The sequence below is a fragment of the Leuresthes tenuis genome, unplaced genomic scaffold (assembly GCF_036924035.1).
Source record: "Leuresthes tenuis unplaced genomic scaffold, fLeuTen1.0.hap1 SCAF_6, whole genome shotgun sequence".
NCBI classification, from domain to species: Eukaryota; Metazoa; Chordata; class Actinopteri; order Atheriniformes; family Atherinopsidae; genus Leuresthes; species Leuresthes tenuis.
In genome coordinates this window covers 4,567,490-4,587,943 of record NW_027325360.1, presented here as the reverse complement: position 1 = coordinate 4,587,943, position 20,454 = coordinate 4,567,490, and the positions used below count along the sequence as shown (strand labels likewise).

Genomic DNA, 20,454 nt, shown 5'->3' with positions numbered 1-20,454 from the left:
TCTGTGAACATGTTATATTTGAACAAGTTATCCAAAAGCAAAGAAAGTTTCAGTGTCTGTCATAATTCAAACATTTTTTTAAGATAAAGTTATAATTTTACGTAGCCCCTTCGGGGACACAATGATGGGTGAAAAAAAAAGAAAAAACTTCTCATGAAACTTTTGCGAGATCTTCCTCGTGAAAAAAATTCATATGAGATCTCACGAAGACGTATTTAGGACAGTGTACATCCAGGTCAGTTTGGCCCATGGGAACGAAAACAAACACAGACACAAACATGGAGACATTTATTGAAATTTATGTTGAAATGGGCCTAAAATACAGCGAGATAAAAACTGTGCAGTAGACACGGCTTTGTGTCTGCTGCTGAGCACTAAACTAAACTGCTGAGCATTAAAGTTTAGCGAGATCTCGCAAAAGTCTGTCTTTCTTTTTTTTTTTTCACCCATCAATTTTTTTCCCCGTGTCCCCTCGGGGGCATGTTGAATTTTGAAAGATAGACATATACCAGTTATAGCCTGGAAAGGGCTACATATTCAACCTGTTCAAGATCTAAAAATGTTCTTTCCCCTATTTTCCTCGATAATTATGTGCTTTTTGATGACAACAACCTCCTCCGACTGCTAACTATGTCCCGTTTTATGTTTTGATTGTCTTGTTTCCAGGTTCATTTCTTGTCATGCTTTTTCCCGTCACTTAGCTTCACTCAAGTCACCTGTTTTCTGTTCCACAGCTGCACGTCATCACTAATCACCTCCCCACAGTATACAGTTTCCATCAGTCACTGGGAAAAGCCTCACTTAACCTCTCATGCCACGTTTGTTCCTGCCACAGTTTCGTCCAGTTTTGCCTCTTAGTCTTGTCTCGTTTGTATGCCGTTGCCTTGTTTTGTTTTGTCTTTTCATAGTTAAGTATTTTTGATAACCAGCTCAGCCACGTCCTCTGTTTTTGCCTTTTTGTAATAAACCCCAGTTACCTTTCGAAGTCTGCATCTGGGTCCTCCCTTCCTGCACCAACGGGCTTCACAAACTACCTGAAAGAATCTTCTCCCCCTACTGTTCCTGGACAGCAGAACTGAACCCTTGCATCTGAAATGAACACATTCGTTGACTTGATCATTATTGCTGATCGTATAATGAAGCTCAAATTCCAGTGTTTTTCTGATTATGTAGATAATCCAAATCAGATTAAATACACCCACCAAACAAAGAGATTTTGCAGTTTGCATAATTCATCTTCTTTGAGCTTTGCTATAATTAGGAGAGACGGTACAAACAGGGAGTGTGATGTTGGAGTGCAAGATCTTTTGATGTGTTTTCACTTTGTCAGGTTAACTGACACTGTGTGCAGCATCAAAAGCCGAAGAGAATATAAACGAGTAGGTGTTTCATACTGGCTCAAAAGGATGCTTCTTTATTTTCTATTTTATCATTATTTCCCACACTGATTGTGCTGATAAGCCTTGCTTCAAAGACATGTCATTAAGTCTAGTTCTCCGGAGAGTATTAAGTGCTCCAATAGCCAGACATGAAAGCCACAGATGTTTGTTAGATCCCAACTATACAAAACGATAGAGCAAGATTTAAGATAATAGTTTGGTTAATATATTACTGACTCTAATAAAAGTCGAGCAGTCACCAGACCACCAGCAGCCCTTAAACCTCAGGATTGCTACCCGTTTTGTTGTGTGTGTTGTGTTTTTGTTGGTAAAGTCACTTAACACTGACCAGTGAATCATCTAAGCATCACAAAGTGTCGTGTTTATGCATTTATCAGACGCTTTTATCCAAAGCGACTTACAAATGAAGATATAACAAGCTATACAAAAAGCTAACAATAAACCACATAGAAGGAACCCACTAGTCCGACTCTGTTAGAGGTGACAGAGTAGAGATAGGGTTTACATGTTTACTCATGTAGCTTAAAGTAAAGAACCTTTAATTGTCTCTTTAGACAGTTTGTTACTGGCAGCCTGTCGACACACGGCATGTTCCCATTTCTCCAGTTGCATCGAGACAGACATAAACTTACATTTTTACACCATAAAGATGATTCCCAAAGAGCTATTTTCTAGATACTTTTTATTGTATGAAGTGCGTCTTTTAAAAAACTTGAGAAAAAAATGTCAAGTGGAGGTCAATGTGAGGCCTAAAAAACCATCTCCAGCAGATCTTCAGCCTGTCACAAAGACACATCATTTGTTCCCATTTCTTTAGTTGCATCTATGAAAAACAGCAAAGAAAACACAGTTTGACAGACAGAAAATAGGATTTCTGCAGCAACAAGGTGATTCCCAAAGAGCTATTAGCTGAAAACTTGGCATATCTCAGCATGGTGTGCAGTGTGTCCTTAAAACATTTGAGGAAACTGGACAAGTGGAGGACAAAAGAAGAAGTGTCAGGCCTAAAAAACTATCTACAGCAGATGAACAGGATCTGAAAGTGATGTCCTTAAGAAAGAGGAAAAAATCCAGCTGTGACCTGACAGGACCTGAGAGATGCATCTGGACCTTCAGCTGATCCATCTACTGTTGGAAAAAGCCAGAAATGGTCATGAAGGGGTGGCTGTCAGGGAGGAAAGGCTGAGCTATGCCAAATGACACAAGAACTGTGAGAGTCTTTCTCGTCTCTCTCCCCGTTTTTCCTCCTCTATATTTTGTTACAAACTGTTCTCGGTGAGTAGATGAACGTATTTCATGCCAGAAATGAGGTCTAGGTTTAAAAATACCGGAGTTCCCCTTTAACTCACCAACTGTGAGCTGAGTTTGGCTGATAAAAGACGAGCTGGTCCAGTATGTGACAGTTATCATGTTGAACATAAGATTTTCACAGTATTTACATGTTTCTAATGAGACAAGCATCAGAATAACTGAAGAATACTCTGGAGAAAGAACTCTCACCAGCAGTTGATGTAGACCTCGCCTACAAGAAGCCAGCGTTTTTATACTGGGCAGAAAAACGGCAAAAGGACAGATCGAGTGCACACTTGCATCTGTTTCCTCACTGCACGGTTGCAGCATGTATTTGTGCAATTTGATTATCTGAACCCAGTGATGCAGGTTTGAATCATCGCTGTCCTTTGCTCATTATCTAGAGTGAAGTTTAATTGTTTTGTTGAATGTAAAGACTTAATCACATGGTTTCTGTCTGTTGTCAGTGCAGCAGAAATCACAAAATCTTTCCATTAGGACACCAAGAAACTTTCTGCTTTTGCTGTTTGGATGCAGGGAGATCCTTTGAAGCCCGGTGTTGTTTCATGTTGCTGTAGTACTTCTATTTAAGGGAGAACTTCTCAGAATGACAGCCTTCCATCAACATTCACATAAAACATTTTACAGTGAAATGAAGACAAATGTTATCATCAAAATGTTTCTGTTGTCTTCATTTTGGAGCACTTGGCAGAGTTTGTAGCTTCGATGCTTGGAAAAAAAATAACACTGTAATAATTTCTTGGTGATCAAATCAAACCCCCCCGGAAGAGCTGGAGGAAGTGGCCGTGGACAGGGACGTCTGGGTTTCTCTGCTCAAGCTGCTGCCCCGGCGACCCGATCAGAGGAGCGGCAGATGATGGCTGCATGGATGGACAAATGAAATAATCCTGCTTATTAGTGATGTTGTTGAAGGGAAGCCATGACACTCAGGAACTCACTGTAGACGCCAGGTTTGAGTGAAGAGCAAGCGTCTCAGACGTGAGAAACATCACATCACAACATGGCAGGTGTGCACATCACAAGTCTGAAGAACCACTTCTCTGTGCCTCATCTTTAGACGTGTAATTATTTTTTACCTAAACTCTGAGTCTGCTCAGGATAGAAAATGTTACAACGCTGAGCCTTAACCTCTAACCTCTGCTTAGCCACATAATGTACATGAAAACAACATCAGGTCATTTTATGTTGGCACTTTTAATCAACGGAACGATTCCTGAGAGAGACAGAATATAATTTGCATAAAATATTCTTTACTTTGAAATATCAGAAATGCATCTCAGATCATGGCAGAGAAACTCTTCCATCGGTGAACGCATCATGTGGCCACAGTGACGACTCACTTAGTTCCACTTAAACTTCCTTAAGATCCACGAAGTTGGTCCAGACAACCCAACAGATGCAATCCCCTGTGGGGAGAAAACAAACACCTTTTAGACAGAGAGTGGGAAGCACGATGAGCAGATTTTTCAAATAGCACCTCCATATTAAAGCTTTATTCTTGTGTTTTTGTGCTTGTTTTTCTCCTCACTTGATGGAGATGAAAATCTGACAGCTCACCAATTCATGTGGACTTCCTATGAACATGGGGACAAAGATGTTTTTACCCATGGGTAAAAGGTGATTTTTGAGGGTTAATACTACGTTTTAGGGTTAGAATTAGGTTATGTTTAGGTTTAGGGTAACGGTTAGAAGTTAAGCATCCAGCTGTGACGCTTCATGTTTGGATAAGAGGGCTCAGGAATGCATTGTATCAGTGGAGAGTCCCCACAGGCATATAAATCAGACCTGTGTGAGCACTATTTAATGCTATCACATACAGACAGTATACATTTTAAGGGTTCATATGAATGCACAGATATTTTCCATCTAATGACACAGATCAGATGTTTGCTTCCTGCCATTTAATTTGATTTAATTCCTATTTCAGTACAGTAAAAAAAAAAAAAACTAAATATCTTTAAAGGTCAATACAAGGTGACTTAGTGGGAGTTCAGTGTATTTGGGGAGGATGTGTTCTTCGAAGAGAGGAGTCTTCAAGAGATTCTAAAAGACTTTGACTAACACGATCACCAGGAAAATAATGGACACCTGCCAAGAAAATAGCTGTAGTCAAGGCAACAGTCAACCATGGATCATACCAAGAGTTGCCTTATTTTCTTCATGTGATAAAGTCCAAAACTGGTTGTATCTTCATATGTAACTTGGGGGTCATATTAGGTCCTTCGTCGTTAGTTTTTGAACAGACTGCTCATCATTACACAACACTTGCAAATGCAAAAGTGTCAAAAAACTCGATTTGATTTATTATTTTGTGTTCTTAAACACATAAAGTCAGCTTTGCAGATCTCACCACTCTAACCAACAACACTCAGCTGACTGTGACACCAACTTGATCGAGGAGGAACAGCTGCAGGTTAACAAGTACGTCTGTTTTTCCATCTGATATGTGAAGCGACCTCATGACGGATGAACTTTGACACCCCATGTGGCCTCGACTCACACTGCAGTGATGCGGAATCAAAGCATGTCAGTCGCAGCTTGAAAAGCGACTAGAGAAAAAACTAGTGGGTTAACGAAAACGTCCTTTTATTTGGCCAAAATAGCACAAGATGTACGTACCCGAAGTGTCTGCCCGCACTCCGGCACCCCATAGCGCATCTCATTGGCAAAGTGTTCGCAGTTGTAATTGATGACGTCGTACGGCAGGTTTTGGTCCACCATTGCACGGGCCTTTCTCACAATCTCCTCTGGAGAGCGAGGTGTGTATTTGTTGTCCAGACTGTTGTTGACTTCCCAGCTGCTGCCTTCCACAGCATCTTCCAGCTTCACTTTTCTCACAAAAGCCCCCTTACCGCTGCCACTTCCGCTGCTGGAGCTGGAACTGCTGAAGCCTGAACCCCCCTCTGAGAAGAAAAACCAAATGACAGAAAGAAACTAAACTTATTTAAGTGAGACGTGCTTGTACACTGTGATTGTGCTAAAAAATACTCTCTAAAGCTATGTGTGTGTGTGTTTTTGTGGCCCTCACCTTGCACAAAGTGCACAACAAAGCCTCCGCCGACATAGACAGCCCAGTGCTGATACAAAACTCTGAAGATCTCAATCAAGTCCCCGAGCTCTGGCATTTTTTTACAGTCGGACTGGAGTTTTAAATCAGTTATTTAGAAAATTACTTGACGGAAATGGAAATCCAAATCACAACTTTCAACAAACCAGTGACTCATTCTGTTGAGACAATTTACAAAGAATAAAAAGTCAAAAAATCTCATCAAATTGAAATAATGCAAAATGATTTCTAGAAGTTTTTATAACAAAAGAAAAATGTCCAAACCATTATCTTAGATTATCAAAAGATTATCTTAGAAACCAAATCTTAGTGCACGAGAGACAGCGTTAATGTTTATGTTCATGCAAATGTTATAACTCTATTTTTCTTTTCAGTGAATGCATTCAGTGCTGTTGATCTGGCATTCAAAGGGTCTCATTCCTTGTGATGATAACTGCACATGGATTTAGCAAGAATTTAATAAAGAACAGTGTGCAGTCACTTAGAAGTCATTTAAACCCTGTTTCTGGTTGGTTTTCTTTCCATCGACGGAGGTGAGATTAAAGTAGAGCCATTTTTCTCTTTTTGTCATGTACGAAACAAAGAAAGAGCTGAACAGTTTGGAAGGAGCTCAAAAGAAAAGGAGCATCATGAAATGAATTACTTCCTCATGTTTCTAGAGTTAACAGGTGAGAATGCAGATACTGAACTTAAGGCAGTAGGTTTGTCTGAGGTACACCGGGTGTTTTATTCAGTTTCTGCGCACGACTTCCTGTCCCGCACGAGCTGCTCTGTGCAGCGTTGCTGCGTTGTGCTCCGGCATCCGGCAGAAATATAGAACATGTTCAGCATCCAACATTGAGAAAACAACACTGAATAAACGTTTCATTTTCAATCGAAGACGTCGGTGACATTTCAATCGCAAAATGAATGATGACTCAACCGGTGGAAATTGATTAACGACCGATACTGACGGAGTAAACCAAAATTAAACTTTGATTCATGTTTCCTTAGTAGTACGCTGGGCTGCGATAAAAATATCTCCGCATTAAAATGCATTTTTTTCTCACAGTCATCTACCACTTAAACTGCTCTCCACCTGCATGTTTAGCTCTATGTGCTCCTCTTCCAGTAACTGCTGTGACTCACTGACTCACTGACGGTAACAGCATCAAAGTCCGACTTGGGTGAGGTCGTTACCATAGATAGACAGTGAATGTTGCTGATGAGCCCAAACTGAGCCACTTTTATTAAACAGTCGCGCTACGCTTGGCTTTTCAAATATAAATCACCACAATTTAAGCAAAAATAAATCAATAAAAAAATACCGAGGACACGACCTCGGTGTCCTCTAAGGTAGTTACGGCCTTGGGTGTCATCGTAGCTGCTGAACCCGCTTTTCTGTCCTCTTACCCTCCCCAGCCTTTCCTGGTTCTGCTTAAGGTTAAACATTAATTTTACTCTACACTGAGCTGAAAAGCTCTATTGGTTCCCTTGGCTGAGCAACTTTTTATAAACCGGCACAATTAATCATGCAATATTTATTTCTAAAGCACTTTTCATAATATAATGTTCCCTAAAAGTGGCGTCATTGACAATAAAAACAGTAAAAATGGATAAAATCTTAATATAAAATTGTGTTAAATGTGTTAAATAAGTAATTCATAAGTTGGTAAAACAGCTGCCCTCAGGTCTTCAGGAAAGCTGTTCCATGAAAACATAAAGACGCTTCCCTGTTTGTTTTAGTCCCACATTAGGAATAAATAAGAGACCTGAGGGCTCTGGGAGGCTCATAAAATAAAGGCAGGTTAGATAAATACTGAAGACTAAAACCATTAAGAGCTTTAACAACTAATAAAAGGAGAGCTAACAAAGGGAATTCTACACACACCACTCCGTTAAATGGACATACGCCGGTGAGTAGATGAACGTATTTCATGCCAGAAATAAGGTCTGGGTTTAAAAATACCGGAGTTCCCCTTTAAGGGACAGAGCGTCACGTCGGCATAAGTTTGAAGAAGATTGAATCACTAAAAATACAGTAAATCCAACAAAAGTACTTACTCTGTTTCTCTTTGTCGAGTTCTTCTGTGGTTGTCCAAATGAGACTGAAAGCAAAAGTAAAGGCTTGTTGGGCTGGAGCCAGGAAGGGTCTGACCCACCACTGGAATTTCCTTCCTCAAGTCATTCCTAGTTTTATAAACGGAAGAACAATTCTGAAGACACTGTCTGCGTGCTGCTTGTTATCATCAAATCTAAAGAGAAGAAACATGTTCCTGAAGACCACAGCAGCAGCCTTTTATCAGAAAGTGTAACAGGTCCAGTCCTTCACAAGTCATTGATCATCCCGTTAGACATGCGCCATTTTAAGCTTTTCGTGGCGATATAATGCTTCCAAGCATCAACAGAAACTTTTTTCAGGAGTTTTAAAGCAAAGCAGATGTGAAACGGAGATCAGATTAGTGGCTGATGTTGGAGCGCCATCTGCTGGACACCGTGATAAAACCCAGATGAGGTGCAGTGGGTCAGAGCAGAGCTCTCCGACATCACAGCGGGATCACAGCAGGGTCGTGGCCGTCGCTGCATAAACCCTCAGCTGAAAGATCTCCCATGATGCAGAGTAGACCTCCATCTACTCTGTTTGCATACGTCACAGCTGCTGTTCTGGCCTAGTTTTTCCAGGGTTTTCCGGTTAAAATAGACTTTTTAGCTTTAAACACCCAGGAACTCACTCCAGATGTCAGGTTTGAGAAGATGAACAAGGAACCACTTCTTCTAAAACACAACAGCTGTTGCTCCCTTATAAGAACGTAAATGAGTGACTGTCACTGTCTATAAAAGCATTAAACCAATTACAACTTAAAGCCTGATTTATAACCCCATCTTGAGTCCTTAACATATATTAAATCCTCCTCAATCTAGCAGTTGTTGTTTTAACAAAAAAAAATTCCTCATAAAGACATAAAGATTTGTGCAAAACATTCTTTATTCTCAAAACATTGTGAGGAAAACAGATGGCCCAACATGACAGCTCTGGCAGATTCAGAAAGACTTCCATCAGTAAAGACATCATGAAGTAATGGGTCTAAAGTAGAAGTTGGTCTTGAACAGACTGATAATGAACACTGCCAGTTAGTTATGAAACGTCTGTAATACACCTCGTATCACCTGTCTCTTAGCCACCCCAACAAATGCTCCCATTATGCCTCCTTTTTGCACTTCCTCCACCTGCAGGGAGGAGACAAACACCTTTAAGACAGACAGCAGGGAGCTTATGAGCAGAAGATCTTTAAAACGTCATTCAAAGGATCTACAGCACCTCTGTATTAAAGCAGGCAGCAGAAACACCGAAAGGTTCATGAGAATGTCTGAATATTTCCCTCCATTGCTGCCTGTTGACATGATTTCATTTTTTTCTGGTAGCTATGTGCAGATGTATCAGCCTATGAAATCGTCCTTTTACTAAATGGGATAACATTAACCTATGGAAGTGGCTGATATGCATCTGGTGTGTTCTGATTGTGTGGCATTGGCCGGATTTATAGCTGTTTAAGTCTGCTGAGCACTGAATATGCTTACATATCTTTACCAATGCTTACCTGGTTGTTCTGGGAAATGAAGTGCCTAAAACAATCTGTACTGGCTATTGGCCATCGGCAAAATAACCACCTTTAACATCAGAGCATTCCTCATATTTAATCATTTAAAAACTTCTGTTCTCAGTGAATTACAAGAGAGGAACAACATTAAGTACAGCAGGAAGCTCTGGACGTGACTGGTATACAGAGAATTTCAGCTTTGTAGTGTTTAATTTAGAATATTCTTGAGTTTATGAAGCTGAAAACAGAATCTGTTTCCCCAGAAGATGAAACATACATCAGTGTGTAAAAACATTCACAACAAGCGAGAATGTGTCCAGAACATGGTTCTTCACGAGTTCAATGAGTGAGCGGATGTATTTTCATTAAGTTTAAAATGTGAAGTCCAGATGTGTAAATGATTTAAATCAGTGGGCTTCAACAATGGAAATGGCTCTGCACAAAATGACAGCAAATGCATCCATTTTCCAGTCAATTCAGCCCTCATATTAGAACATGAAACTCAACAGATGGTAACAACTGAGCATCTTTGTACGTGGAGTTCTCTAAGCTATGGCTATTATTAGCAAATGATTACTATTAAATCTTTAACTTCAGCCAATCGATTTTATTCTTTGGATGTGAGAGGATTTTCTGAAATGAACATAATTACTACACTCTGACATCAACAGCTCTTGTTCTGCTTGGAGTCGAATATCAATGACTTAACGCGATCTGACCTACCTGATCGGACTCGACGGCCCCGTATCGCAGTTCTTTGACAAAGTGCTCACAGTTGTACTTGAGGAGGTCGTATCGCAGCCTCTTGCCCACCTGTTCTCGAGCCGCTTTCACAATCTCTGCAGGTGGCCGAGGATGGTGCTCGCTGTCGAGGCTGTTGTTTATTATCCACGGGTCACTTCCAGCCACCTCCCACAGCTTCTGTTTTCTCACAATGCCCATATTTCCGAGCCCAGTCACGCTGCCGAGGACTGAACTGCTGGAGCTTGAACTGCTGGAGCTTGAACTGCTGGAGCTTGAACCCCCGTCTTAAGAAAAAGACCAAATGGCAAAAAGAGACAAAAAGGAATAACAACATGAAAGGTTTATGCACTACAATGTTGCTACAAACTCACCAGCATGGTCACTAATTCTTTTTACCTTGTGAGTCCATGTGGGTTAGTCTTCTACTGGCACTGAAATGACCCTCTGTTCCCCCTCAGTGATTCACATAAACTAAAGAGAGAGGCTCAGCGCTGCATCAGTGTGTGCTTTTACTGCAGCCAATCAGAATGATGTCAGAGTTGTTGGTTAGTGCAGATTGAGCCGTACTGGCTCATCATTACACAGACGCACTATTTCAGCTTCCGCCGCCCTAAAGGCAGGCGGACTGATGGCTCTGGGCATCTTGTGTCTTTCTACATGTTTGTCAGCTCATTTTTTTTGTCTAATCATAACAATAGCATATCTTTACTGACAATTAATACTGTAGCAATGGAATTTCCCTTTGAGAATGATCAAAGTATTCGTGAATTAAACTAAACTGAATTAAAAACCTTCACTGGTGTCTCAGTGGTGAATTAATTATTAATATAAATATATAAATATATATATACCTGCATCTTATACTGATGATCTGCTGTCCTGATTACTAAAAGATTGGCTTTGGCCAAACCCTTATCAGTTGACCTCAAGCAATAACTATCACAAAGCTATCTAACTTTCTGTAGATAGATCTGACACATCCAACTGGGTGTGAAAAATACAGTCATGAAACTCCGGAAGTTTGTAGCAGAGATGAAAATCAAGGAAAAGTTTGAGGATGGATGTGGTCAGAGAGTTAGGGGGCGGGGAGAAGGACCGACATACCAGGCACTACAAAGTGAACCACAAAGCCGCCGCCAACATATATGGCCCAGTGATTATAACTGCCTCTGAAGATCTCAACCAGGTCCCCGAGCTCTGGATCCTTTTTACACTTGGAATAAGAAATAAATGATTTAAAACAGTGACTCAACCTGTTGACATTATTTGGACACTTAAAATCACATCACATTAAAATTAATTCAGGTATACACTGTAAATAGCTACAACCACAAAAACTGAACATTAGGAAAGATTTCACTACCATGTTGGAGTTTCTCGCGTTTGTCGAGTCTCAATCAAATCCTGCAAGATGACATTTAGAGTTAATATTGGGTAATATTCCTTTCAAATATAGAATTTTCTTTTGTGAGTATGCATTCAGTGTGTGATGTTGCTGTCGGTTCTAAGTACAGTTACTTCCAAATCATTTCAGCCTTATTTGTGTTCCTGTTGTTGACCAACTGAGACGGAGCGGGATGGAAATGTCCATGTTGTGCCTCCACCCACAGTTTAAGAGGAGGCACGGAGCCTTAACACGGAGATGGTAATGGAGCAGGTGATATTTAGACCAAAGCTCACGAGGACGCAACGACGAAAGCTTAAAAAGATTCAGTTAGTCTACAATTAATTTCACCATTTTTCTTCAAATTAATTTCCTGTAGCAACTACATTTAAGAGTCTTTGAAAAAAGTATCTATGAGCCTTCACGCTCCCCGTAGGCGCTCCATGGCACGAGCACGGCCTGTCAGGGGTCAGTTTTTCAGCGACCACGCGCTTCTTCAGCAAAACTTTGGCGGAGTTTGCGGGGGAAAACCCAGAGACGTTATTAAGGCTCATTCTTTCTGTCTATGGGAAAACCAAACTCTGCGGGACACATGCGGCTTCCGTCCGACGCAGTTTGACAGCTTCTCATAAACGAGCCTGAAGACGCGACCGTTGTGTTTTCCTCAAATGACGCAAATCTAAACATTTGTCAGTAAAGTGGCTTTTTCAGGAAGCACAGAGAAACCTCTCTGCAGAAAACTTACTGTTTGGTGAACCCTGATCATAGAATAAACCCATTCATCTTAAATGCATATATCTTACAGTTTTATCCTTATTTCCAGCGGTGTTTGCCCTGAACGACACAAGTTATATAACTAACACATTCATATAGTTATCGTTTATTTATTCCATTTATTCCAACCACGTTTACTGACCTGGTCCTGCAGCTTACTGCCAGTGAAGGTTTCTCTGCTCCGTTATTTTCTTCAGGATCGCTGACGTCAGTATCGTGCTTATGCCAGCTGCTGTACCGGGAAAGCAAAAGTGAAAGTATTTTTCCCCCTTTTCCTTTTTCAGACTTCCCAGAAGTCACCAGGGGAAATTGGTCAGAAACAAATCTAACAACAATAATCAACCAGAGACAGAGCAAATACAGAAGATTCAAAATTTAAACATACATATAAGTGGTAAAAGAGGACTGTTGAGGACTCGAACATGACCCGGTAGCTCCAGAATTCACTGATTGTTGGAAGACATCTTTATTAAAAAAAAATCAATGTGTCAGAAACCAAAGAGATGACCATTGATTTCAGGAGGGATTTCTCAGATATCTCCCATGTTGTAATCAGTGACCACTCTCTTGAGGATCCACTTTTATTGTGAGTTAAGAGGTTTAAATGTTGATAAAACCTTTGTGAAACTGGTTTATTGTTTGATTGAAGCCAGTTTGGGTCACTTTGTGTTAAAAGCAATAACAGTCTGCAGAGCGTTGGAAAGGTGAGGAGGAACATCCTTAAATGACCTTTTCCTTCGTTGCAAGGCTCAGTCCATTTTCACACATGCTGTCTGTTACTGCTGCTCAACACTAAATTGTCCCTATGGGGGTGATAAAGATTACCTTGAACCTGAAGACTTTTTTTTTTTTAAAGTTTATAATTATTCATCAAAGTCTTGGGATCAGGGATGTTGCCTATAAAAATGTTAATAAAAGTTATTATATAACCAATAATTCATTTTAACATCAACAATAACATAAACAACAATATTAATGATAGAATTAGCTCGACAGGCCGTCGACGTGGACCCCTACGTCAGCAGCCTGACACGCACCTCCAAAAAATCCTAACTACGCGTCGTGTTGACGCGGACCGGAAGGGCTGTGATTGGTCCACTCAGAGCCTAATCCGACGGACGCTTAATGGCGAAGAAGCTCGTCAAATCCGTACGTTGGCATTCTAAAGTATTGAAAATACATTTGTTCATCCTGGTCCCTCAGTGGGTGAACCAGTGTTGTAAATTCACCCGTCCCCAGCCTCGACCCGTCGTACAGACCAGACCACCTCCGCAGACGTCTTCTCTGTCGCCTGCGCTTCAACATTTGCAATTTAAGCATTTGTTCTTCAATATTGATGAGCTCCAGCTGCAAATACAGCTGCTCCACCTCAGTGCCATTGTTTACTGTTGTTAACTGTGATTAGGATTCGGCTACACCCCCCCCCCCCCTAGCGGCATGGCGGTGAATTGCAGAGCAACGTGTTCCCTCCACGCAGAACTTCGAATGCTCAATGAAGACGTCACGTTTACGCCGTCGACGTGATGAAGAAGCATAAATTAAGCTTGTTGCTTGTTGTACAAGAAAATAGAAATAAAAGGACAACAGTTTAGTTACCCCCATTATTTGAGTCAGTCAGAAATCACTGATCAAAGTTTTAGCCTAAAAAAGCCACAAAGTTTAGACAAATGAAAGAGAACATTAGAGCTCATCATTTGTTATAGTTATTAAGCTGATTTTCACCTGGAAATTAAACACTGTTCCTCTTAATATTTTACTCTGCCTCTGTTCAAATCAAGTCGTTAAAACGCAGTTTTCTTTGTCATGTTGTTTTTTACGGCTGCAGGAAATGAAAGGCAGCTTCGTTCGGTTAACTGTGGGTGAAGTCGAGCTTCTTCAGTAATCAGCACCACTTTCTGCAGGTGTGTGAAGCCCGCAGGTGCTGCCACCCGCTTCGTCATTTAGCACAATGTCGCTTCTCCTGCACCACAGAGAAGTTGAGTTTCCCAGAGAAAGCACCGCAGACTGAGGCTGAACTCGGGCAGAGTTTGTGTGCTGCAGCTCGGGATGAAGCCGTGATGACAGACGGTGAGAGATGGACTGAGCGCACAGAGCTCAGCTCAGAAGTTGTAGATTTAACGAAGAAGTTCACACATTATGCTGACTGCATTCACAGATTTCCGTGTGGTTCGGATCATGTTCGGTTTGATTCTTTGCCAACAGATTCCGACTGCAGAGGCATTCTGTCAGGAATTCATCATTATTTGACTTTTTTATCTGAAGTATTAGAAACTAGAGTGTCATATTTAACAGGGTGTAAAAAAGAAACTGAAATCATAGATGAAACAATCTGATTTATTCAATTTTCTTTGCCCTAATATGAAGTAACGCAGTTTAACTGAATTTCAGTTCAGTTTTCTTAAACTGTGCTAATTCAAAACGAGGATTCACGTGTTTGTGTAAGATAATGAAACCACTGGATCACATCGCAGAGAGAATAAAATATTATTTTTAGCCGGACAGGACCTGCAGCTCCCTGCTATTGAAGGGGGAGTCTGGGATTTTTCATTGGCTGCCTTTTGTTCCGTTCTCTGTCAGATGATCCCACACTGCTTCAATAATGTTGAGGTCCGGGCTCTGGGGAGGATTCATCCCTCCATAAGACCTGTTGCCACTGATTTTCAGTCCACTTCTTGTGTCATTTGGCATAGCTCAGCCTTTTCTCCCTGTTTCCCTTCCTTAAGAACGGCTTCTTGACAGCCACCCTTCCATGGAGACCATTTCTGATGAGGCTTGGGCCAACAGTAGATGGATCAGCTGAAGGTCCAGATGCATCTCTCAGGTCCTGTCAGGTCACAGCTGGATTTTTTCCTCTTTCTTAAGGACATCACTTTCAGATCCTGTTCATCTGCTGTAGATAGTTTTTTTAGGCCTGACACTTCTTCTTTTGTCCTCCACTTGTCCAGTTTCCTCAAATGTTTTAAGGACACACTGCACACCATGCTGAGATATGCCAAGGTTTCAGCTAATAGCTCTTTGGGAATCACCTTGTTGCTGCAGAAATCCTATTTTCTGTCTGTCAAACTGTGTTTTCTTTGCTGTTTTTCATAGATGCAACTAAAGAAATGGGAACAAATGATGTGTCTTTGTGACAGGCTGTTGGTAACAAAGTGCCTAAAGATCCAATTTAAATGGCTTTGTTGCTAAGTTGTCTGTTATGTGTCGACACAACACTGGTTCATCAATGTCCAAAGAAAAACTTTGAAAGACTTTCAGAAAGGCTGGAGAACTATTGTTTAAGACCACTTTAAAAGATTATAGGAAAGTCTGGAGAAAGTCTGGCTGTTTGGAAGGAAACAGAAAGAAATGAGGACTGGATCAGGACCTCTGCACAATACTGTGTAACATTTTGAATTTTAAAATTGAATCGGATGCAGTTTGACTTTTTCTTGCAAAAACCTAAATATTTGTCTGCTTAAAAGTACGTCACTTCCTCAGTTTGTCTGGGAAACTTATACTTCTAGTCCTAGTTTCTTTTTAAATTAATTTCCATGTTAGGTTTAACTCAATCCAAATCTAATGTCTGCGTTGTGACCAGTTGTGCAAACTGTTGTTTTCTTGGTTTAATATTAAAAATGTTCAGTTACTGACTTTGCCAACTATTTGTGGTATGTTATCAAAATCTGACTTTTTATGATTTTAAACCAAAAGTCCAAATTGAAGCGAGCGGGAATTGTTTGCAGAGGGAGGAACACGGGTGATTCCTGCACAGGCCAGCTGGTTTTGCATGTCATTTCCCTTTGTAAATAACACAGACCATGCAAAGCTCTCTGCTGATGCCGCTCTCTAGATTGGAACACACATCCAGTTATTTGACAGGGATGTTCATTCAGACCAGAAGCCTGTTCTACGTAAACTTATGCAAACCGATGGAAATGTGAGGCAGAGCAGGTTGGTAACAGAGAGCTAATGTGTCAGAAAGAGCTGCAGTTCTCCATGAAGCTGGAGGTAGGTTCTGTCTCTTCGTGTTTTACTTTTTGGGTGAGCTTCAGCTTGTGACTGTGAGCTTCAGCTTCAGACAAACAGTTGGAGGTTGTAAAGTTGATCTTGTGCACCAGATGTGATTTATAAAAACAGGAAGAAAGAACGCATGTAGAATTAAAATCTTTAATGTTGGCTCGGCTCAATGAAGTGTTCGAGTAAGTTGTTCAGGTGAAGTTCCCCCTGAGGAAAGGCCAGTTTGACACTTAGTCCTACTGTTTTAAGGATTAAAAGTAGGCGATGTGGAGATTTTTGCCATTTAATTACTGTAAAAAGTACTTACTTGATGGGCACCTTGATTTAGTTTCTGCAGTACTCGCTCGCAGTAGTAGATTCAGTATTTAAGTCGAGAGATAACTGCTCAAAGAACACAATTTGCTGTGGATCCACTTAAAATGAGACATTTTCTCTATCAAACCTCTTCTTTTTAAAATCTAATAAAGGAACGATAGGTTTTCTGATCCTTAGAATAATCTAAGGACCGATAAGAAATACGTACAGCTTCCCCTCTTGGATGAATGATTCTTAGCTCAGTTTTTCTGTGTTGTGGCACCACAGATTTTCAGATTGGTTCCATCTGATTTGCTGGTGTACTCGTATATTCATGTGTTTATTTTATTTCCTTAAGGTTTATTTTTCCCCCTGAAAACAGTGTTCCAGTAACTCCAGTTTGACTTGTCTTTGTCTTACAAAGTCTCAAATGAAGACCTAAGCTTGTGTAACTGTAAGCTCGTCACAGCCCTGTCATGTAAACCGAGGACCACATCGGTTCATAGAGACAGTTGTGTTGTGCTCTTATTTTGTACCCTCAACAAGCTTTCATATGTTCCAGTTTTAAGATTAAAACCAGAGAAGTTTTCTGCAACAGCCTCAGCTTTTTAGGTTTGTGTTGAGCCTGCTGTTGGAGATGGCTTTGACCAGTCGTCAAGTCACTGTCATGCAGTGTTTGAAGTGTAAAAGTTTCCCTCTTTCAGGACGTATTTTTAGTTGTAAATGTTGTGCTAAACCCACTGATGTTAGTTTCCTCTACGTTGATGATCTTTTATCTTCTACAGTGTTTTAATGGAGGCATCATTGTCTGAATAGACGCTTTAGGAGTTCTTCACTTTTTCTGAAACCCACACCTGATGTTTCGAGTTGGCGTTGGCTGCTGACGCCTCAGCATTCTCCATCCATCCATCTGTTCACCTACTCAGAGCATGAATCCCGTCATGAATCCCTATGGAAATACAAATTTGAGCTCTGTTCCATGCAATGATGCTGCTGCTCCCACCTATTCGCAGAGTCCTCTTCCACATTCAGCCTCAGGTCCCGATAATTCCCATGATCCAGCTCTACAGTCTCCTCAGGTCATCCAGACGGGCCACAGCACTCTGACAGCTCTGCACCAAGACTCCCCTCCCTCCCAGGTCTCTTCAGGCCAACATTTCCTGCCGTCAAACTCTGCATTGCCCCTTCCAGCCTTCAGTCCCACACCCATACCTCAGTCCAGTTTGACACCAGGTTCCTCAACAGTGCCCAGTTCCACAGAGAACCCCTACCCTCCCTCTGCCACCCTTACCCACCAGGTCGCTGTCAGCTTCCCTTCGCTGGACCTCTGTCCGTCTCCGCTCGAGTCTCAGTGCTCTGATGAAACCTGCCTGGACCTGGAGTGCGCCATCTGCTTCAGCCAGTTCAACAACGTCTTCCGCTGCCCTAAGATGCTCCACTGCAAGCACACGTTCTGTCTGGAGTGTTTGGCACGCATCAATGTGAAGTCTGCAGAGCCCAGCGCCATCCAGTGCCCACTGTGCCGCAGCTTCACGCCCCTGCCTGTCCTCGGCCTGCCGAAACTGGCCACGGACTCAGACGTGCTGTCTTCCCTGCCGGCCGCCATGCAGAGAGTCTACAGCATCCGTTTTGTCCGCAACAAAGGGAAGCTGCAGGTGAAAAGGTGAGGCTGATGGAAAGTTTTTACAAGCGCTCATGTTTTGACACACTGGTGTAACAGTTTTGGCTCGACTGACAGAGACAAGTTGCAGACTTTTGTAGGAGAACACTTGTTAACATTTTTAAGTTGATGGATCTGCAAAAATATTAAGTTTGGTCCAAAACTTTTTTTTTTTTCCAAAACTTATTTCACTTTAATTTGCAACTAGAAATTCCCAAAAAGTGATTTAATATTAAATTGCTTTATGAGATGAACCCACTACTGTGCAGTAAAGTGGGTCATCGGTGGGATCTTGAACGTCTCTTGGCTTTAAGTGTTTCTTCTCTGAATAGGAGAGTTGTTCCTCAGATGAGCAGCAGCCACCTCAGAGGCACGATCCTGTTTGTAAACGTCCGGTACTATAAATCACCTGTAGTCATTTTGTAGATATTCTTATTGGTATTTAGGAGTTCTTTCTTTCCTTAAAACCAAATGAAAAGTGTTCATGGTGTTTTTTCTGTACTCCACGGCTTAAGTTAACTTTTTATGGGGATTTTGTGCAGAGCTGACCAATCGGAGTAACTTCTATAGTTCTACAGTCGTTTCATGGCATTTAAACATCTGGTGTTAAAAATTGTCCATTTTTCAACTTTGGCAAACTTTCTTTTTTTTGTGGAAAGTTATTTGTTGTCTTTTATTCTGCTTTTTTATATATATTTTGAAGTTTCTAAAGATCTTAATATTAATTTAAAGATCTAATAGACTTCTTTAATGGCATTTTTATTTTTGACATTACTTATAATAATTTTATTGTCCTTGCGGTGGACTGGACCCCCCCACCTCTAACCCAATTGCAGCTGGGTTAAGCTCCGCCCACACTTTCAGATTTTGTTGTCAAAAAGATGATCAATCGACTTAATTTTTAGGTCCTCCGTGTAATCCTGCAGGGGGAGGCTAAATGTGAAACGATGCAGTCCAACAATCCATTATGTTTGTGGAACTCTCTTTCATCTTCGGTTATTCTTCTCACGCAGGACCGCTGACAGCGCGCGGCAGTGGGGTCGCCGGTCGCTGACGTCTCTGCGGTTAGGGAACCGATCTCTAGATGTGGGGCTTCCCAGCCCGACCAATGGCACACAGGTGAGCGGCATGGGCAGAGGGCTGTTCCGACTGACGAGCCGGCCAACATGCCGAGCCTTCCTCCTGATATCTGTGATGATGATGATGGTGCTGCTGACGGGCATAGTCATCTTCCTCCTCACGTTCAGAAAGTGACAATGAAATCTGCTTTTATCTCTAATGGGGAGCAAATCCTACCGAATGAAGGGAATTTTATATCTAAATGAAGTTAACGAGCAACATCTGTTTGAGCTGCTGTGGCTAAAACGGACCCAGATGTGCAATAAGAAACATCTTCTCACTGTTCCATGACACGAAGCCTTTAACTTTCTGACACAGGGAGGAAGATCTGTTCTTAAATCTACTTTCTATCTATCAGAGATGATGAAACTCGCACCGGAGTTGACAAACTCAACTGTAATCACCATCAAGTTCAATTTGTGCCAAAACTTTCAGTCACACAAGTGTCTGAAAATAGGCTTCCTTCAACATTACGCATCGTGTTGCAGCTCAGCCGGACGGTCGTCTTTGAATCTAAGAAACAATGAACTTTAATCTGCTTTAAATGATGAGCGAGCTACTGCAAAAAAACAAAACAAAAAAAACAACAAAAAAAACCAACTGCTTTTGCAGGAGATGCAAGGTGGCTGCTCAGAAAGTCCTAAAGATGTACAAAAAGATCAGTTCTAAACTGAAAATAACATCTTTATCCAGTGTGAGGGACTGAAACACTAATCTTTCACTGTCACTCTGACACTAAACTCTTTCAATCTAACGGTACGTTTACTTTGACCTGAATCAAAGCCTGAGACGGGCCTGTTTTTTGGTCTCTTCACTGGCACCTTCTTCCTCGTGTTCTCCTGTTTGAACTTGTTCTGGCAGCTTTCAGCACTTTAAAAAGAAAATGTTACGTATTTCATGGACTGTTTATCTCTTCTTGTAGGAGCCACAGTTCTCCACTTTTAACCAAATGTTGTTGACGGGAATCATTCAAATGAGCTGAGCGACAGCTGGTCTGCTGCAGAGCTCACACAGAAGACTACAGATGAACAGTAACCTGTTCCTCAGTCTAGTCAAAGCGCTAAAACAGGCTTAACTTCTCCATCTGAGGTGTCTCCATGCAAATAGTTTGATTTTGGTGGTGTTGC

The 20,454-nt window shown here is 41.3% G+C and overlaps 3 protein-coding genes across 5 annotated transcripts; 1 reads left to right on the top strand and 2 right to left on the bottom strand.

The window, feature by feature from the left end:
• Positions 1–3,697: 3,697 nt before the first annotated feature.
• Positions 3,698–7,892, bottom strand: LOC140309080 (phospholipase A and acyltransferase 4-like). The gene is made up of 4 exons (XM_072386914.1): positions 7,822–7,892; positions 5,740–5,851; positions 5,331–5,614; positions 3,698–4,117 (listed from the first exon to the last, which is right to left on the bottom strand). Exons 2-4 carry the CDS (start codon positions 5,834–5,836, stop codon positions 4,052–4,054), a joined length of 447 nt encoding a protein of 148 aa, XP_072243015.1. The 5' UTR covers positions 5,837–5,851; positions 7,822–7,892; the 3' UTR covers positions 3,698–4,051.
• An 887-nt stretch (positions 7,893–8,779) lies between these two features.
• LOC140309079 (phospholipase A and acyltransferase 3-like) lies at positions 8,780–12,535 on the bottom strand. 3 transcript variants are annotated; one of them, XM_072386911.1, is made up of 5 exons: positions 12,401–12,535; positions 11,464–11,504; positions 11,205–11,313; positions 10,080–10,384; positions 8,780–8,985 (listed from the first exon to the last, which is right to left on the bottom strand). In XM_072386911.1, the coding sequence occupies exons 2-5, from the start codon at positions 11,464–11,466 to the stop codon at positions 8,890–8,892; spliced, it is 513 nt and encodes a 170-aa protein (XP_072243012.1). In that variant the 5' UTR covers positions 11,467–11,504; positions 12,401–12,535; the 3' UTR covers positions 8,780–8,889. The 3 variants fall into 3 exon arrangements, with proteins under 3 accessions (XP_072243012.1, XP_072243013.1, XP_072243014.1); XM_072386912.1 differs by lacking the exon at positions 12,401–12,535 and adding an exon at positions 11,619–11,838; XM_072386913.1 differs by lacking the exon at positions 12,401–12,535 and having other exon boundaries at positions 10,080–10,365; positions 11,201–11,313; positions 11,464–11,838.
• A 4,954-nt stretch (positions 12,536–17,489) lies between these two features.
• On the top strand, positions 17,490–19,590 carry LOC140309004 (uncharacterized). The gene is made up of 2 exons (XM_072386845.1): positions 17,490–18,211; positions 19,222–19,590. The coding sequence occupies exons 1-2, from the start codon at positions 17,490–17,492 to the stop codon at positions 19,460–19,462; spliced, it is 963 nt and encodes a 320-aa protein (XP_072242946.1). The 3' UTR covers positions 19,463–19,590.
• Positions 19,591–20,454: the final 864 nt, after the last annotated feature.